This window comes from Entamoeba invadens (assembly GCF_000330505.1).
Source record: "Entamoeba invadens IP1 unplaced genomic scaffold scaff_1105074725183, whole genome shotgun sequence".
In the NCBI taxonomy this organism is placed as follows: Eukaryota; Evosea; order Mastigamoebida; family Endamoebidae; genus Entamoeba; species Entamoeba invadens.
Genome location: NW_004443692.1, coordinates 109,911 through 125,912, shown reverse-complemented (window position 1 = coordinate 125,912; position 16,002 = coordinate 109,911). Strand labels below are relative to the sequence as shown.

General features: G+C 34.7%; 7 protein-coding genes across 7 annotated transcripts; 4 read left to right on the top strand and 3 right to left on the bottom strand.

Annotated features, from left to right (window-relative positions):
* Positions 1-1,569: 1,569 nt before the first annotated feature.
* Positions 1,570-3,402, top strand: EIN_176190 (rap GTPase-activating protein, putative; the record flags this gene model as incomplete). The annotated part of the gene is made up of 4 exons (XM_004260535.1): positions 1,570-2,224; positions 2,355-3,013; positions 3,140-3,251; positions 3,296-3,402. The coding sequence occupies 4 exons, from the start codon at positions 1,570-1,572 to the stop codon at positions 3,400-3,402; spliced, it is 1,533 nt and encodes a 510-aa protein (XP_004260583.1).
* A 424-nt stretch (positions 3,403-3,826) lies between these two features.
* Positions 3,827-4,951, top strand: EIN_176180 (isopentenyl-diphosphate delta-isomerase, putative; the record flags this gene model as incomplete). The annotated part of the gene is made up of 1 exon (XM_004260534.1): positions 3,827-4,951. The coding sequence occupies one exon, from the start codon at positions 3,827-3,829 to the stop codon at positions 4,949-4,951; it is 1,125 nt and encodes a 374-aa protein (XP_004260582.1).
* A 129-nt stretch (positions 4,952-5,080) lies between these two features.
* Positions 5,081-6,358, bottom strand: EIN_176170 (extracellular signal-regulated kinase, putative; the record flags this gene model as incomplete). The annotated part of the gene is made up of 3 exons (XM_004260533.1): positions 5,081-5,454; positions 5,542-5,782; positions 5,918-6,358. The coding sequence occupies 3 exons, from the start codon at positions 6,356-6,358 to the stop codon at positions 5,081-5,083; spliced, it is 1,056 nt and encodes a 351-aa protein (XP_004260581.1).
* A 383-nt stretch (positions 6,359-6,741) lies between these two features.
* On the bottom strand, positions 6,742-9,476 carry EIN_176160 (hypothetical protein; the record flags this gene model as incomplete). The annotated part of the gene is made up of 2 exons (XM_004260532.1): positions 6,742-8,978; positions 9,023-9,476. The coding sequence occupies 2 exons, from the start codon at positions 9,474-9,476 to the stop codon at positions 6,742-6,744; spliced, it is 2,691 nt and encodes an 896-aa protein (XP_004260580.1).
* Positions 9,477-10,556: 1,080 nt separating this feature from the next.
* EIN_176150 (hypothetical protein) lies at positions 10,557-11,216 on the top strand (the record flags this gene model as incomplete). The annotated part of the gene is made up of 2 exons (XM_004260531.1): positions 10,557-10,602; positions 10,693-11,216. The coding sequence occupies 2 exons, from the start codon at positions 10,557-10,559 to the stop codon at positions 11,214-11,216; spliced, it is 570 nt and encodes a 189-aa protein (XP_004260579.1).
* A 161-nt stretch (positions 11,217-11,377) lies between these two features.
* On the bottom strand, positions 11,378-11,860 carry EIN_176140 (rrm-containing protein, putative; the record flags this gene model as incomplete). Its single annotated transcript, XM_004260530.1, has 2 exons — positions 11,378-11,606; positions 11,661-11,860. The coding sequence occupies 2 exons, from the start codon at positions 11,858-11,860 to the stop codon at positions 11,378-11,380; spliced, it is 429 nt and encodes a 142-aa protein (XP_004260578.1).
* Positions 11,861-12,686: 826 nt separating this feature from the next.
* On the top strand, positions 12,687-15,470 carry EIN_176130 (ubiquitin specific protease, putative; the record flags this gene model as incomplete). The annotated part of the gene is made up of 2 exons (XM_004260529.1): positions 12,687-12,767; positions 12,972-15,470. The coding sequence occupies 2 exons, from the start codon at positions 12,687-12,689 to the stop codon at positions 15,468-15,470; spliced, it is 2,580 nt and encodes an 859-aa protein (XP_004260577.1).
* Positions 15,471-16,002: the final 532 nt, after the last annotated feature.

Here is a 16,002-nt window from a genome sequence, read left to right as displayed (position 1 = left end):
CCCTGATAATTATTATAAACCATTAATATATAACAAAATTACTTTTTAAATAGTTTTTGTCTTTGAATTAATTTATTTTTGAAAATAATTATATTTTTTGATTGTATATTTATAATAAAAATATACTTTGTTATATAGTTTCGATAATGAATAAAAAATGCCGCGGACACGAAAATAATAGAAAGGACACCATATACACATAAAGGACGCCCTTTATAGCGGGAGGACATCCCTAAACCACAAAGGACGTCCTTCGGCCTATATTCCCGTCCTTCGTCCCCATGTCCGTCCTTTCTCTTAAATGTACCATAAAATCAAATTATATTACATTATGTTCAATATTTATAAAAATAATAACAACCTCCTAAACTACAACAAATGATTTCAATAAAAAAATATATAATTTTTGTAGTATGATTATAGTTTTATATTTTTTAAAATATTTAATTATAATTTTTTTTCTGTTTTGTTTTAAACTTAAAATAAAACAAATGTGTTTTATAAAACATTTTAATCTTTTTAAGATTTTAAGCATTTTTGGCGAATGAAGGCATTATTCGTTATTTTGTATTATTTTTTTATTTAAGTCTTTATTTTTAATTTAATTTTAAATCTGGTAAATAAAAAGCAGATTAGTTGTAATAATCTTTTTTTCTAAAGTCTGTCAAAAAACGTTGTCCATTTGACAAAAAATTACACAAAATAAGTTGAAAAATATGGGAATTAGGAAAAAATGATCAAATCCCGGTAAAAATTATGAAACAATGTTTTGAAAATGTTTCGAATTGTTTCCCGAAACATTCCAGTTTTGATGGTCCAAAAATGCCTGGACAACGTTGGAGAGCGGACAACTTATTCAGACTGACTATAGTTTGAAAAAACAAATTATTAAAAATAAACAAACAAAAATATAAAATTTATAAATAAACGTTTTATTTATAAATTCAATATTAATATTTTAACATATTTCCTACAATTTTGCTGGTTGTTTAAGTAACGATGTTGATTGATTAAATTTCAAGATGAAAATTTAATGGTAATATTACAATAATTAATAAGATTAATCAAATAATTAAATATAAAAAACCTACAGAAAAAGATTGTATTAACCACAAAATCTATAATTAATAATATAAATAATAAAACTTTCAATCGACAGTCAAATAACAAATTGTTAATAAAAATTCCCAGAAAGATATATTCAATTAATTTATAATATTTAATAATACAATATATTATTATGACTAGTACATAAAAAATCAAATTTGTCATATCTAAAATATATCAATACTAACCACCAAAATTAGCCTCCTTTTCATAATTTCTTACTACAGAATTTTTAAAATATATATTTTAATTCCCGAAAATTGAAGTACAAAGTAACTGATATTTTAACAAACCCCCTTCTATTCTTTGTCAAAGGCAAACAAATAAATTAATACAAAACTGACGATTAACCATACATTATAGTATAAAATATCAATTATAAATAACCAAAATGAAACCATTTGCGACACCATTTCCTCGTCTTAATTAATCAAATTTTAAAGGCAACTTAATAAGAAGTTCATGACTGGAACAACACCTACCATCAATTTAGACGACTTGATGACTGAACAAAAAATGGTGACTGTTGACGATTTACTGAAGGAAGCAAAAGAAGAGCAAAAGAAAGACGATGAATTGAAAGAGCAAGAGTTGACAAAGCAAAAAGAAAAAGATGACCAAAGTAAAAAGGATGCACAAACAACACCCAAAACTGATGAAGAGAATACAAAAGTCGAAAAAGTGCAATCTCCAGAAACACCCACCACTCCTTCTCATGATGTTATAACCCCAATTTCACCAGAAAAAACTATTAAAAAACAGCTCACAGTTCAGTTGTGTCATTTCAAGTCCGACATCGTCGCTGTCCACCCCGTCAAAAACGTCGTCTATTTCAATCGAAAAGCACTCAAATCAAAGTCCCATTTATTCGGTCTTATCGACTCAACCAGTTTCGACGTCCTCACGACCGATCCGTGGTCTTCCGTCTTTACTCAATCAGAGGATTGGACTCATGAACCCATCGAAGACACAATTGTAGACACTTCTGTGCTCAATGACAGATTCAATGTGGAGACTAATCGGCATTCAGTCACTTTCCACAAGCAACAATATAAAATCCCCATCGTCGATGCAGAGTCTGAATACCCTTTTTACGAAACATATTTTTACCACAAAAGTTTGTTGAGTTGTTCCATCTGAATAACAGATGGATCTAAGTACTATATATTTATTAATATAAATAATACATCTTTTTCTACACGAAAAGGTGTACCATATTTATATAGTAAAATTTACTAATATTATAGAAAGTGTCAAGCATTATATTGATAAGGAGAATATGATCCTCCTCTCTGTCGACGAGTCAACGAAGTACAAGAAAGCGATACTTCGGTCTGCAAAGGAAATGACCAAATTAATTATTCCGCCCGATACGGATATTGGAAAGTACCGTAACATCTTTCCTAAGAACTCTAAAGTGGTGAAGTACAATAACATTCCAGCGATAGACGAAGAACTTTATACGATAGAAACGATGAGTCTGAATCGCCAATACAAATTTGGAGTGGTGTATGTCAAACCGAATCAAGACGAGAGTCAAATCTTTTCGAATGACAAAGACCTTTCGATCAAGTTTTACGAACTTTTGGACCTTTTGGGAGATCGCATTGAACTGAAAGGGTTTACGGGATATAGTGGGGGACTCGACGTCAGATATAATGAGACGGGGAAGGAGAGTTACTGCTCGACGTATTTTGTGAATCAAGTCATGTTCCACGTCGCACCACTTCTTCCACCGACTATAGGAGAACAACAATTAGAACGAAAGAGACATGTTGGGAATGACATTGTAGTCTTAGTCTTTTTGGAAGAAGGCGTTAAGTCGTTTGATCCACGACTCTTTACGTCTCATTTCAATCACGTCTTTGTTATCGTCCAACCAATTAATGAAGAGACGTATGACGAAGTCATCAAAAAGTCGAAGACGAAGAAGACGACAATTTTGGGAGAAGGAGACTCGAGTAACTCATCAGACGATGAATGTTGCTTTGCTGCGGATGTCAAAGAAGATTTCTCTAATGTAGAATTGAAGTACTTAAGAGTGTCAGTCGTGTGTAAACCATCAATACCACCATTCTGTCCTTTCATCGATACAGGGGTCTATAAATATGGAGAGAGGTTGCGTCACTTCTTAATGCAAAAATGTTTGTTCTTTGTACTTCTTCAGTTATCGGAAATAACACTGTAGTGATAAACGGCGACAGAACTACTCTCAAATATCCACCTTTCAAAAATAACGCGGAAAACACGAGGAGACAACAAATCAGTGTCATCGCACAAAAGCTCAGCAATTAACTTGTTATTTCTTGCACATGTAGTCTTATCACTATTTCTATTTATTTATTATAAAAAAATAGTATAAAGATAGTTGTAATATTTACTAGTAATATTAATAATTTAATAATTTTAAATAAAATATGTTTTATTCTATTAACTCTAAAAGTTAATTTAAAAATTCCATATCGTTTGTTGACCATAAACATTTTCAAATACACCCCACTTGAGACAAAGCGTGTCTTTTCATTTAATTCAACAACGTTTGTTCTTCTATTGTTAATACACAACTTGAAGATTTATTGTGACAGTTATTCAAAACTTATTAAAAGTATGTTCTATATAAAAATAACAAATTGTATAAATAGTAGTAAATAAGCTATATTTAAACTATACATAAATAACTAAGAAGAATAAATAGAACCCCATCTTAACTGGTAACAATATGTCTATCCTCGATAAACATGAGCAAATTGCAAGTCGTAAGAAAGACCACATTCTTTTGTGTTCAACCGACTCAGTCAACAGCCACGTCACTACACATTTAGAAGACATCACTTTAATCAAAACGTGTTTTCCTCAACACTCGTTGTCTTCTATTGACATTTCCACGGACTTTTATGGGACTCATTTGAGTGCCCCAATTATCATTGGCGCGATGTCTGGGGGCTCTTCCGATGTTATTTCGTTCAATAAGGCTTTAGGAACTGCTGCGAATGCCACGGGGGTTGCGATAGGAGTTGGTTCCCAACGATCTGGTCTTGAAACGAAGGACGAGGGGATATTAGAGTCTTACCGAGTGATACGGGAGTGTGCTCCACGTGCGTTTATAATAGGAAACATTGGAGCCGTGCAGTTAACCGAGAGTGGAGATGTTTTAGATGAATTATTAGATATGGTTCGAGGCAATGCGATGGCTGTGCACTTGAATTGGGAACAAGAGTTGTCTCAACCTGAAGGTGACCGAGAGATGTATAGTCTTTCTCGACTTGAAGAGATCATCAAGAATTGGGGTGGGATAGTCATAGGAAAGCAAGTTGGTCATGGGATGACGAAGCATGATGGGATGATATGTCGTGGTCTTGGTATGAAATGTGTTGATGTTGGAGGCTTAGGAGGGACCAGTTTTGCAGCTGTCGAAGCTCTTCGTGTCAATCGCAAATTGAGTCAACTTAATGAAGTGCATTCAAATGGAAAAGATTTAAAAAAAGACTTTCAAAGTGTTGGACATTTATTATGGGATTATGGTATACCTACTGCCATGTCTTTATCAGATTGTTGTACCATTGAAGGACTCGATGTAATAGCTGGGGGTGGAATTCGAAATGGGATGGAGATAGTCAAGTGTTTATCTTATGGGAGTATCGCGTGTTCCATAGCACGTCCTTTTGTATCCTTAGCTCTTAATGGCTCCACTGATTGTATCACTTACATCGAAGAACTAAAAAAAGAGATATCTTCTGTGATGTTCCTAACAAATAGTAAGACACTAAAAGACACTCGCAACATCGACAAGATCATTTCTGGTGACTTGTCTCTTTGGCAAAGTCACACTTTCCTCGAAAATTGAAGACTTTTCTTATTTCGTCGTTCACACATTAATAAGTTGACGTATTGAACTAATAACTAAGACTACAATGAACTCATTGAATTATCGCAAGTAATAGAAAATACATACAAAACACATGAATCAGCCAAATCACACGACGACTTCCTCCTCATGGATCAGCGTTATAATACTTTCGAAGTTTTCATTCCCCTGTACAGCGTTGACATGTCTATTCACATCTTCCCCCATTCGTTGCTTAAACATTCGAATGGATTGGTGTTGGAGGATTTGTTGTGCTGTGATCCGCTTCTTCGGTGACACTTGAAGCATTAAGAAGATGAGTTCTTGTGACATGGTATCGATTTTCAGTGTCCGAATGAAATACGGAATCCCTTTATTCTCTTTTGAAAGTAGCTCGGGGATGTCCAATGAAAACACTTTCTCTATCTTCTCGACACGCTCCTTCACGTTTTTGTCTTCTTCTGGCTTCAGTAAAGACAAGATGTTCTTTTTAATTGAAGATACTAATAATTAACTATTCAATTTATTACAAATAATATACTAGTAAGTATAGTATATGTTCTATTATATATAGTAATAAGGAGACAAACAGGAATGACCCTTAAACGGCGGTGACCGCAATAACATCTGTAAGAATACACATCCAAGTTGCCAGATATCTATAGCTGTTGTTTCTTCAATACCCTCATTCATCCCTTCCGGTGGCATGTAGATCTTAGTTGACACACTTTGGAGGGTCGGGTAGTTTCCTGTCTGTGTGAGTAACTTACAAGAGCCAAAGTCACACAACTTGACACACAGCCGGTCTCCAACAAGAATGTTACTTGGCTTCTATTTGTAAGACGACGAGTATATATAGAAAAGTTGACGTTTACAACTTATTACAAAGTATTGTATAATTATAGTAAAAAAGCTATTAGTATATAGTTTGGGCACATGATAGGAAATGGTAATGGAGAGACAAACGATATCACGATGAATAATACCTCTGTTGTGTAAATAGCACAGTGCGCTGGCGGTCTGCGAGATGATAAATTTCATTTGCGTGACGGCAGTGATCTTTCCATTTTTGATGCAGTCCGATAAGTTGGATGGATACATCTCATACACCAACAACACGGCAAAGCTTGTTGCTGACTGCTCTAAGTAGACCTCCTCAAGCTTTATTATATTTTCGTGGGAAAGACTTTTCAACACGCGAATTTCTTGAAGCGCGCGGAGGGCAACCGTCCCCGTTGTGAGTAACTCGATCTTTTTACATGCAGACGTTTGTTTTGTTTCTTTGTGATAAATTGAGTACACAACACCCTCCGATCCTTTGTCCAGTAGTCCTTGAATGGTGTATTTCTCCTCAAATCGTAACGGGTTGTTGTTTGGGTTTTGTTGCTTCCAAAGTGGTTGGTTCATATGGCTTTGAGTTCTTCGTTTTACTCATATAAATACATTTAAGCATTTTTTGACTCATCTTTGGTAAAAATAAAACTATACTCGTATAATAGATTATAGCATATGTATAGTACATTGCTTAAACAGAATGAAGTTATTTGCAAGAAAGAAAAAGCCAAATAACTTTTTAGGAGAAAATCCCGATTTTGTAAGGAAATATGAACTGTGTTTCTGTTTGGAGGAAAAAAGTAATGAAAATTGTAATCCTATAATTCACATAAAAACGAATCTTGCTCTCGAAAAAATGAACTATATTTACTGGTTTATTTAATTATAAAATATGGTAAAAAAGTTTGACTATGGAAATCGACAAGTTATATTGAAACAGAAATTTCGTACTCTAATCAAGCCAAGTTACTGTAGCCACTCTTCTTCTTGTAGTACATGAACAAAACAGCACCCATCGCACCTCCAATGATGACCAAGAACAATATGAAAGTCAAAACACCAACAACAATCCATGCGACTGGAGTATCACTGTCGTTATTGTTGTCTTTCGAATCGATAGAACTCTCAGAACTGTGACTTGGCTCAGTTCCAGACGATGTTTCTGGATCGGGTTCTGGCTCAGGAATGAAGAAGTCGACACCAATAAACCCTTCATCAGCGAAATTCTCGGGACCTATGAAGATGTATACCATTTCATTTGCGGTGACGTTCACGTCCAACATCGTACCATAGATATCACATCCAATGATCGAACTTGTGGCAATGCTAGTGAAGTCATCTAACATCGAAATAGGCGCTTCGGCCGTGCCTGATAAACTACATTTTGTGGCTGTCACGATATTTGTTTTCATGGTTGTGTAGCTTGAGCACGTTCTAACGGTGATCGTTATATCCTTCTTGTACATCACAGAGAAGTAGTTACCTTTGGTCGTCCCAAAGTCGCCAAAGTCCGAAGTGCGCGAGTACTTATTCAGTACAGTGTACGACACAAACCCTTCATCAATTATAATTGGGGTCGCTCGAGTGCATATCGAATTTTCTGGGACTTCGGTTGTGAATACCGCAAGACGGTATTGTCGGAGCGAAGAAGTGTCAATGCCCTCATTGTACACAGTAACAACATAATCGGATCCAATACTGGTGTGCGCTTGCATTTGCGCGGCATTATAAGTGCAGCCTGGACTATCTGCAACTTCTTTCACACACATTGTGGTCGGCTCTCCAGCACATCCGGAAGTCATCTCAAGACCCGTGTTCACCAAAGTTCTTGGGAAGCAAGTCGAGATGTCGACGTCCAACCCCTTTTCTGATGTGAATCTATAATAATTTGCCGCGTACGAAAGTCCTCTACAGAATGTGGTTGTCTTCTTTGAGTTAAAGGTGTGTAAAGCAGTGAACGGCAAGGTGATTGGCATTGCTGAAGGACACTCGTCGATTGCGAGGACGTCCTCTTTAATAAATTGAATGTTCATGAACTTACTTGTTGAAGAATATGGGTAGATGTATATCAAGCGAGGGTTTGATGTTGTCAATGACACCGTGAAACTCCCCTGAGCAACTCCGTCGCATTGAATCAATCCACATTTGCGCGGAAACTCGATATAATTAACTCGTGAATTTAACATGTCCATGGCTAATATAGTGAAATGCTCGACTTGGTTAATAACATTTTTAGTAAGTGAGTACCAAGTCCCTCGGTCTTGTTTCGCCTCTGAGTTGCATCCATGGACAGAGAGTTGTTGATTGGCAATCGAAATTTTCTCTCCGAAGTACTCGGTGTTAACCAGTTCCATGGCGTGTTCACAGACAGAGTGGTCCGCTGTCTTTTCATACACGTCGATGTTCATTTTACACTCGCCGTCGTTGCAGTAAGCAAAGAAAGTGAACGTCTCCCCTTTGTTGATGTGTTTGACTAAGAAGTTGTTATCGCCGCACTCCCCATATTCTCCGTCTTGAATAGCACACTCCATAGAAGTGCAGTCTTTGATTGCTTCAATAGAAACTCCAATAGTTTCCAAGTCTTCGGTGATTGACTTGCAAGTGGAAAAGACGTAGTCTTTGTTCTCACCAGTGAATGTAAAGTATATGCCTTTCACAGGTTCACTAGTTCCATAACAAGAACCTTCCACTGGTGGCCAAACATTTGTCACTGTGACTTGTCGTGTGAATGGAAGTGTTTTAATTGGTATTGCTCTACCACATGTTGCGGGAATTTCGTCTTCCAAATGCTCGACTTGCAATTTGAATTGTCCCTCTTTTGCTAAATTGCCGTAGACACCGATGTAATACGTCTTTCCCAATTCCGAAGTGAATGCCATAATGGAAGAGGTTGAAGTTTTACTACATCCGTCGTCGGCCATTTTAAGGCATTCGGCGTCAGTGCAAATTCCTCCATTTGACGGGGTATCAATCAAAACGATTTTTGTATCAAAATTGGTATACACACCACACGTGTAAACAACAATATCCTTTCCGTCTCCAATGAGTGAGTACCAATAAGTAGTTGTCGCTGATTTGAAACACTGGGGTTTAACCTTTTCGTTTTGATTTGTTAAAACACTTTCTTCGATGTAAGGAAGAGAGGTAATAGGTTTTGCTTTGTCACAATCGGTATTAGAAGTGTCCAAAGTTGCTATTTTGTTATTACCGTTTAATATGTAATATGCTGAAACAAACACTTTGATACATGGAACTGAGCATCTCCGTCAACCAATCGTTTAAGAAGGATATAATACGTCTTCCCCGTCTCGACCTTAAAGTTGACTGTTGGGATATCAGTGACATTATAGTCACATGTCTCTTCAATGCCTGAGCGTGCAATGTAATTTTCAGCAACTCCGGTTGTCGAACATGACCCAAACACGTAAATCTCATGAGTGACTTGAGTTAATTTGTCGCATGAATTCGAGTTAAAAATGACACTGTCCAACTCGTCGGTAGCAGTGAATTTGTAATAGAATCCTTTGACTGTTGTGGGCGCACCAGTCCCTATGACCACTTGAGAGTCCGTTATACTTTCAGAGAATGTGACTAAGTTCTGGAAATTGGGTGGATTAAAACTCGAGGCATCAGTACATTTGTAGTTTGTCGAGAACGCAAAAGAAATGAAAGCCAAGAGCAAAGCCATCATCTTCTAGTTTCTAAGTTCACAGACAACCCTTTTATAGTCTCTTCATTTCTCTTTACTTCTTTATCTTCTATCTCTATTCCGTCTTTTTCTGAAAAATGCAATCTTAATCGTTTCTATGCTATTTGAGTCATTTTGGTCAGAGTTTTCAATCTTTTTCTATACAAATCATTCAGTAATAACTCAGATTCTGGTGAGCTAAATATTCTTTTGCTTTGAATTAGTTTTTTGGTAAAAATAACAGAACAAGAAGAGCATTTTCGAAAGTCTTATACCGATTCTACAACTTTAACATTTGTTGACAGATTTTTACTAGTTATTTATTACAAAATTAGTAATTGTTTATTTTTATGTTCCCAATTTGCTTTTTCTTTGGTGAAGAATTATTTTGTCCAAATTTTGAACAAATTTTGTTCATAATTTGTTTTTTTTTGAAAAGATTTTTGTTTTTTATTTTGGTGTTTTTAAATTATAATTATACTATTTTATAGTAAACTGATATATGGTTTAATAATAAATTAATTTTATTATAATATATTTAAAAAAATTAATTATTTCTCAACTTATTTTGAATAGTAAAAATGTTATAATTTATATTATTTATTAATTATAATTAAATTAATTAGTTAAGTAATTAAACTAAAAATATCATTAAAAAAAACAATATTAAACAAATTAGTATTTATTATCATTATTTATATAAAATGTTTTTTGCACCTTTAAACTTCTCGTGACATTTTAAACTGATAGAAAGAATGTGAAATTATAGCAAGAAAGTAAGAACATCTCCGTTTTCAGATTCAATTCATTCACTTATTTTTTAAATACTTTGAAAAGTGAAAAAAGTATTAAACACCTTACAACCACAAATTTACTGTGTTTTCTTCTGGTCGTATTGAAACTAATAAATAGTATTATTAAATTAAACAAATAGAATGGAACAAAACAAAATGAATTACTTAAAAAAGCAAATCAATTCTTTTTTTTTACAATTTCTTTGATAAAAGTGACTTAAAAATTGTTGACTACAATGTCGCGATTCTTTTGTATCTTATAAAACACCAACTTAAAAGGCATTATTTAATGAAAACAAGTTGCCCTGTCCAAGTGAATTTCCAAAAGTGTATTGGTTTGTCTTTTATGTTGTCACACATATCAAAAACTAGTATGATTATAGTTAAAATACTAGAATAAAACTACTCAATACACTCATCCACAGGTTGTCTTCAATGTGTTCGTGTATGTCCAAAAGGTGTACTCACTAGTACTCACATGAAGAGTACTGTCACATATCCCGAGAATTGTATAGCTTGTGGCTGTTGTTCATCTGTCTGTCCTGTTGGTGCCATCATTTTCAATGGGGTTTCTCCCTCTAAAATAGACATCGAGAGTTTCGGTGATGTCGAAGAGAACCTTCACACCACCGCCAACCAAGTGACTTCTGATGATGAAAAGGTACCTCCTCGCTTTTTGGCCACTTTAATAGAAAAAGCCAAATTCAGTATCACCACTGAATACAACAGGAAATTCAACATCATCGTATTAAACACAGACAAAACGTATCCACAGTTAGTTTGTGTAGTCAGTGACAAGTTATATTATGTCGATGATCTCAGATTCCTCTCTACTTTATCTTTAATTTTGACTCAACACAATATTCATTGGAAGTTCGTCGATTACACCGATGAGTCAAATGACATCACTTGTGCTCTAGCTGTTGGTAAACCGCAATCTAAAAATTGAGTTTTCTTTCATTTCTATTCTATAATTTATAATTAAAATATTAAATATAATAGTATGCTCTAAAATTATATGTATTAGTATAAATTACCATAATAATATATTATTATTATTCTAGTATTATAATAACATTATTACTATTCAAGTAATACAAAGTCAACTAATCAATTAAACTTGGGTGGGCGTGGAGCTTTACTATCTCGGTTCTTTTCCCGTTTCTCAACCCTCTTTTTATCGCTCCGCTTCTCCCATTCACCTTTCTTTAACATACAAGGCCGAGTCCCTATATACTTCCCGTTTAACTCTCTTAACGCACTTAAAAACTCTGTTGGGTTTGCAAAACTAACAAACCCATATTCCTTCGTTTGTCCCGTGTGTATATTCTTAATCACCCTTTTAGTCAGACTGTGTTATTATAATGACAAATAAATGAAACGAACAACAAACTTCACTTTTTGCACAGAGGGATACGCTGAAAAAAAAGAACACAACATCTCTTCGGTCACTTCTTTGCTTAAATTACCAACAAACATACGATAATCATTCGCAGGCCAGCTCTCTAGAGACTCGTCAACCCATTTTTTCCCGTCGACGTTTCGGTACTTTGAGCCAACACGCTTCTGTGGAGCACCAGACGGTACAGACATATCTATATTTTCAGTTCTATTTTTAATTGATTATTTTAATATAATGAGTTGTAAATTTATGTTGTATGATTTACAAAAATAAACAAATAAAACCCACATCAATTATATGAGTTCAAATGATTCTGTGGATAAAGCCTGCTCTCTCAGACTTCTTCTGTTTGTACTCAGTCTTAAGCTGGGTGAGCTCAGTCTCCTTCCCATGTAGCTCTTCAGTGAGTTCTCCCTTTCTGTCGGCAAGGTTGGTATCCTTCTCAATGGCGTTGACTTCCTTTTTAAGGTATTTGACAGCATTCTTGGCGTTCTTGTACTCAAGCTTCTTTGAATAGAACTCAAGCTCCTTGAGGTGGTTCATTTCCTTCTTCTCTTCCTTGGTAGTTGACATCTTAACTTCTGTTTTTTCCAGTGTTTTCACACGCTTAAGTGTACTGTCGTTCCGCACTTTTCAATCTCGTCTTCTCTTTTTTTCAATCTCATAAAATTGACAAAAACAAAGTTAATATACATTACAACGAATAAATATAAAAATTTACCCATTATCCTTAACACTGTTTTTGTTTCTTCAAAATAACTGAACGCATAATAAAGTTGTTCCAAGCCTTTTTTATCACTTTGCTTTTTGAGTTTTATGCTTTTTCTTTTAAAAAACAAAATTATATAACATTGATATCATAAATATAATAAATCGTATATAATAACCATGCAAAATCAAAACACCAACAATAATTAGTAAAAATTATAATATTTAAAATAAAAAGTATGGTTTCACAAATTATTATACTCGAAATTATTCATTTTGCAAATTTCTCAAAAAAATTCAAACTCAAAAATGATGGAATTGTTCGACCAAGACCAATTCCAAAACGAAATTGCCATTAAACTTAAAAACGGTACTGCAACTACAACGGAAGTTTTGTCCACTCTTGTTTTATTGTTCAAATCAAAAAAATTTCCCGGCCAAATCTCTCAAATTTTGTCAACCCTATTATCAAATCAGGGTTTTCCCCAAAATGTAAACACGTTAAAAATTCTCCACAAAACTATTTTTCTTTTGATTTCCAATAAGAGTCCACAAACCATTTTATACGAACAAGAATATTTGAATCTTATAAAGATCATCACAGACCTTTTTGTTCAAAATGCAAACACAGAAAACATCACACAAATCGTTCAGATCGTTCAATTAATGATTTCTGTCGATTCGAATGATTTGCTTCTGTTTTTTACAGACATTCTAAGAAATTTCTTTGTACTTGGATCAAACGAAACCACTGAGGAAATCGAAAGTGTCTTTGTCAATCAAATCGACAATCCTAATGTGATAGAAATTGTTCAAACAATACCAAGAGTGTACCTCTCAAAATTTGATGAAATGGTTGATAACTCCAAACAAGTGATTCTCGAAAAGATGTTTACAGAGTTAAACTTTAAAGTGATTCTTTTTTACACAGCGAATTACACAACTGCTGACCCACAATTCGCTAAAATACTTTCGGGTGCTCTCTTTACACCCGCAACGCCTACCCTTCCCTTAAGAGTGCACAACCCGATCACCCGTAAATATCTGATGAAATTGTTAATTTCTCTTTTTCAGAAATTCGACAACGAGAAGACAATACCAGGAAATACAACATGTTCCGAATTGATGAACGTCTTTTTCGAACACACAAACCCAATAATTCCAATCCGCATGACACAATACGACTTGAAAGGTCATGGTTTTGTCGGATTAGAAAATTTGGGGTGTACATGTTACGTCAATTCCATTATCCAGCAGTTGTATATGAATGTCCATTTCCGCAACTCAATCATGTCTCTTCACCCAACTGAGAAATCAATTTACATCAACGCATTCCAAAAACTCTTTTCTGAGCTCCACACGTCTTCTTTGCGTTACGTCAAGACGGGAGACTTCTTCTCGAAACTCCGCGACTCCAACGGGAAGAAGTTCAACGCTCACATCCAAATGGACGCACAAGAGTTTCTCTGTAATGTTTTAGAGACAATTGAGAAAGAACTGAAGCTCTTGCCGCACCAAGAGAATATTATTGAACACTGTTTTTCGTTGGTATTGTCTAACCAAATAAGAAGCGAAGAGTGCGGACATGTTAGTGAGACAGAAGAACGAACAAATTGCCTTCAAATAGCTATCAAAACGTTTGGGGAATGTAACAAAACGTGTTTAAGAGAGAGTTTTGAGGCAATGGTGTGCGGGGATGAGCTCTCTGGAGAGAACAAATATCATTGCACGCGTTGTGGCGATTTTGTCAATGCAATTAAGAGATCATGTTTCAAAGTTCTTCCAAACACTCTCGTTCTGCATTTGAAGAGATTCGAGTTTGATTATGAGACAATGAAGAAATTTAAGATTTATGACAAGTTCGCCTTTCCGACACTTCTCAATCTCACCACTTATTCGTCACTCTTTTTGGATAAACAATTCCCTCATTCAAATGAAAATTGTTTTGTTTATGAATTGGTCGGTGTGGTTGTACACACAGGGAATTTGGATAGTGGGCACTATTACTCGTATATAAAGAACCAAGAGAGTGGAACAGATTGGGTAGAATTCAATGATGACATTGTGGAGTATTTCAATCTCGAAAATCTAGAAAAAGCAACGTTTGGAGATTGTGGAAAGAAAAACTGTGCGTATATACTATTTTACCAGAAAAAAGAACCAAACTATGTTATTAAAAGTGTCACGTGGCCAAAAGTGTACTGTCAACCGGTCGTTGTGAACGATTTGAAGATTTTGAATAGTTTTAATGTGTTTATGAGTTTTGAAATGGCAGATTATTTACTTTCGTTTTTGGAGCATCTCAATAAAAACGAGTGGATTGAATTTGGAAAAACGGCGTTAAAAACAAACAAAGAATATCAAAACATGAGTGGAAAAGAGAGTGGCGAGATTGAGGATGTGGCGAAACGGTGTCTCTCATTTGTGTTTATTGAGAAACCCGTTTTGTTTAAATACGAAAATAACAAAAAATTTGATGACAAGTTGATTGAATTGTTGGAACGACACGATTCTTTGGTGGAGAAAATAATCGAAGAAGAAATTAACCAAAAGCTGAAAAAAAACCTTCTCATGAAGACACTCACCGAAGTCTTTGTAGAAAGCACGACTGACGAAGTGATCAAGTTCTTTGCGAGGTTAATCAACATCGGAAACAAAGAACGGGTCACTTTATATGGAGAGCTGTTGGTCGAGAAAATGATGAGGATCAGAAAGACAGCACTGGACTTTTTGAAGTTTTGTAAACTCATGAATTTGACAGAGAGAGAAAGTACTCTGTGGAAGGCAATGAGTCAAAAACTTGTATCCATGGGGAACTCTGGGATTGGGATGGTCGAGAGAACACTTTCGTGTAACGACGGTAAAACGAAGAAAGCTCCAAACTACGAAGACTTGTGTTCGGTTTTTATCGACATTGTTGAGGGGTATCCCGACGTTACACAAATTGGGGTGAGTCAAAATTACAAACATAAAATTTTGAATTGGGCAGAGTGTTGTGATGAGTTTGTTGATCAAACGAAAATAGATGAGTTCAAAATCTTGTTAACAATGGATGGCGATGTTGTTGACAAAAATGGTATTTGCGTGGTATAAAGACGTTTCGTTGAATAATGTGATACATACAAAAAATTGTTCACTTTTTATCAATTGTTGTGTATATTTTATGTTAAACGATTTACAAATTAATATTTATTAACGAGATATTGGTTGTTGCAATCTTTATGTCTTTTTAATTAAAATTTATAATAAAAATAATTATTAATTTTTAATTATTAATTTTAACTTGGTAATTAATATGATGATTTATTTTTAATTTTTCAATATTTAATTCTATATCAGTTCCATAAAAACAAACTTTAAATATTATTATTCTAGTAATAAATAACTACTATAAATAAATATAAAAAATGAAAATCAGAATTTAAAATGATAACAGTGAAACAAAAAAAATACATATAGTTAATAATCATTTACAATAGTAAATCATACTAAAGAATCTCCCTGTTGTTTTGAGTCATTCCAGAAAGAGGAACTTGAAAGCTGTCAAACTTAGTGATCAGACAATGTCATCCGAGCAACATCACTTTGAGGCGCGCGTCTCGAACGATGAGATAAGAAAGCGTCG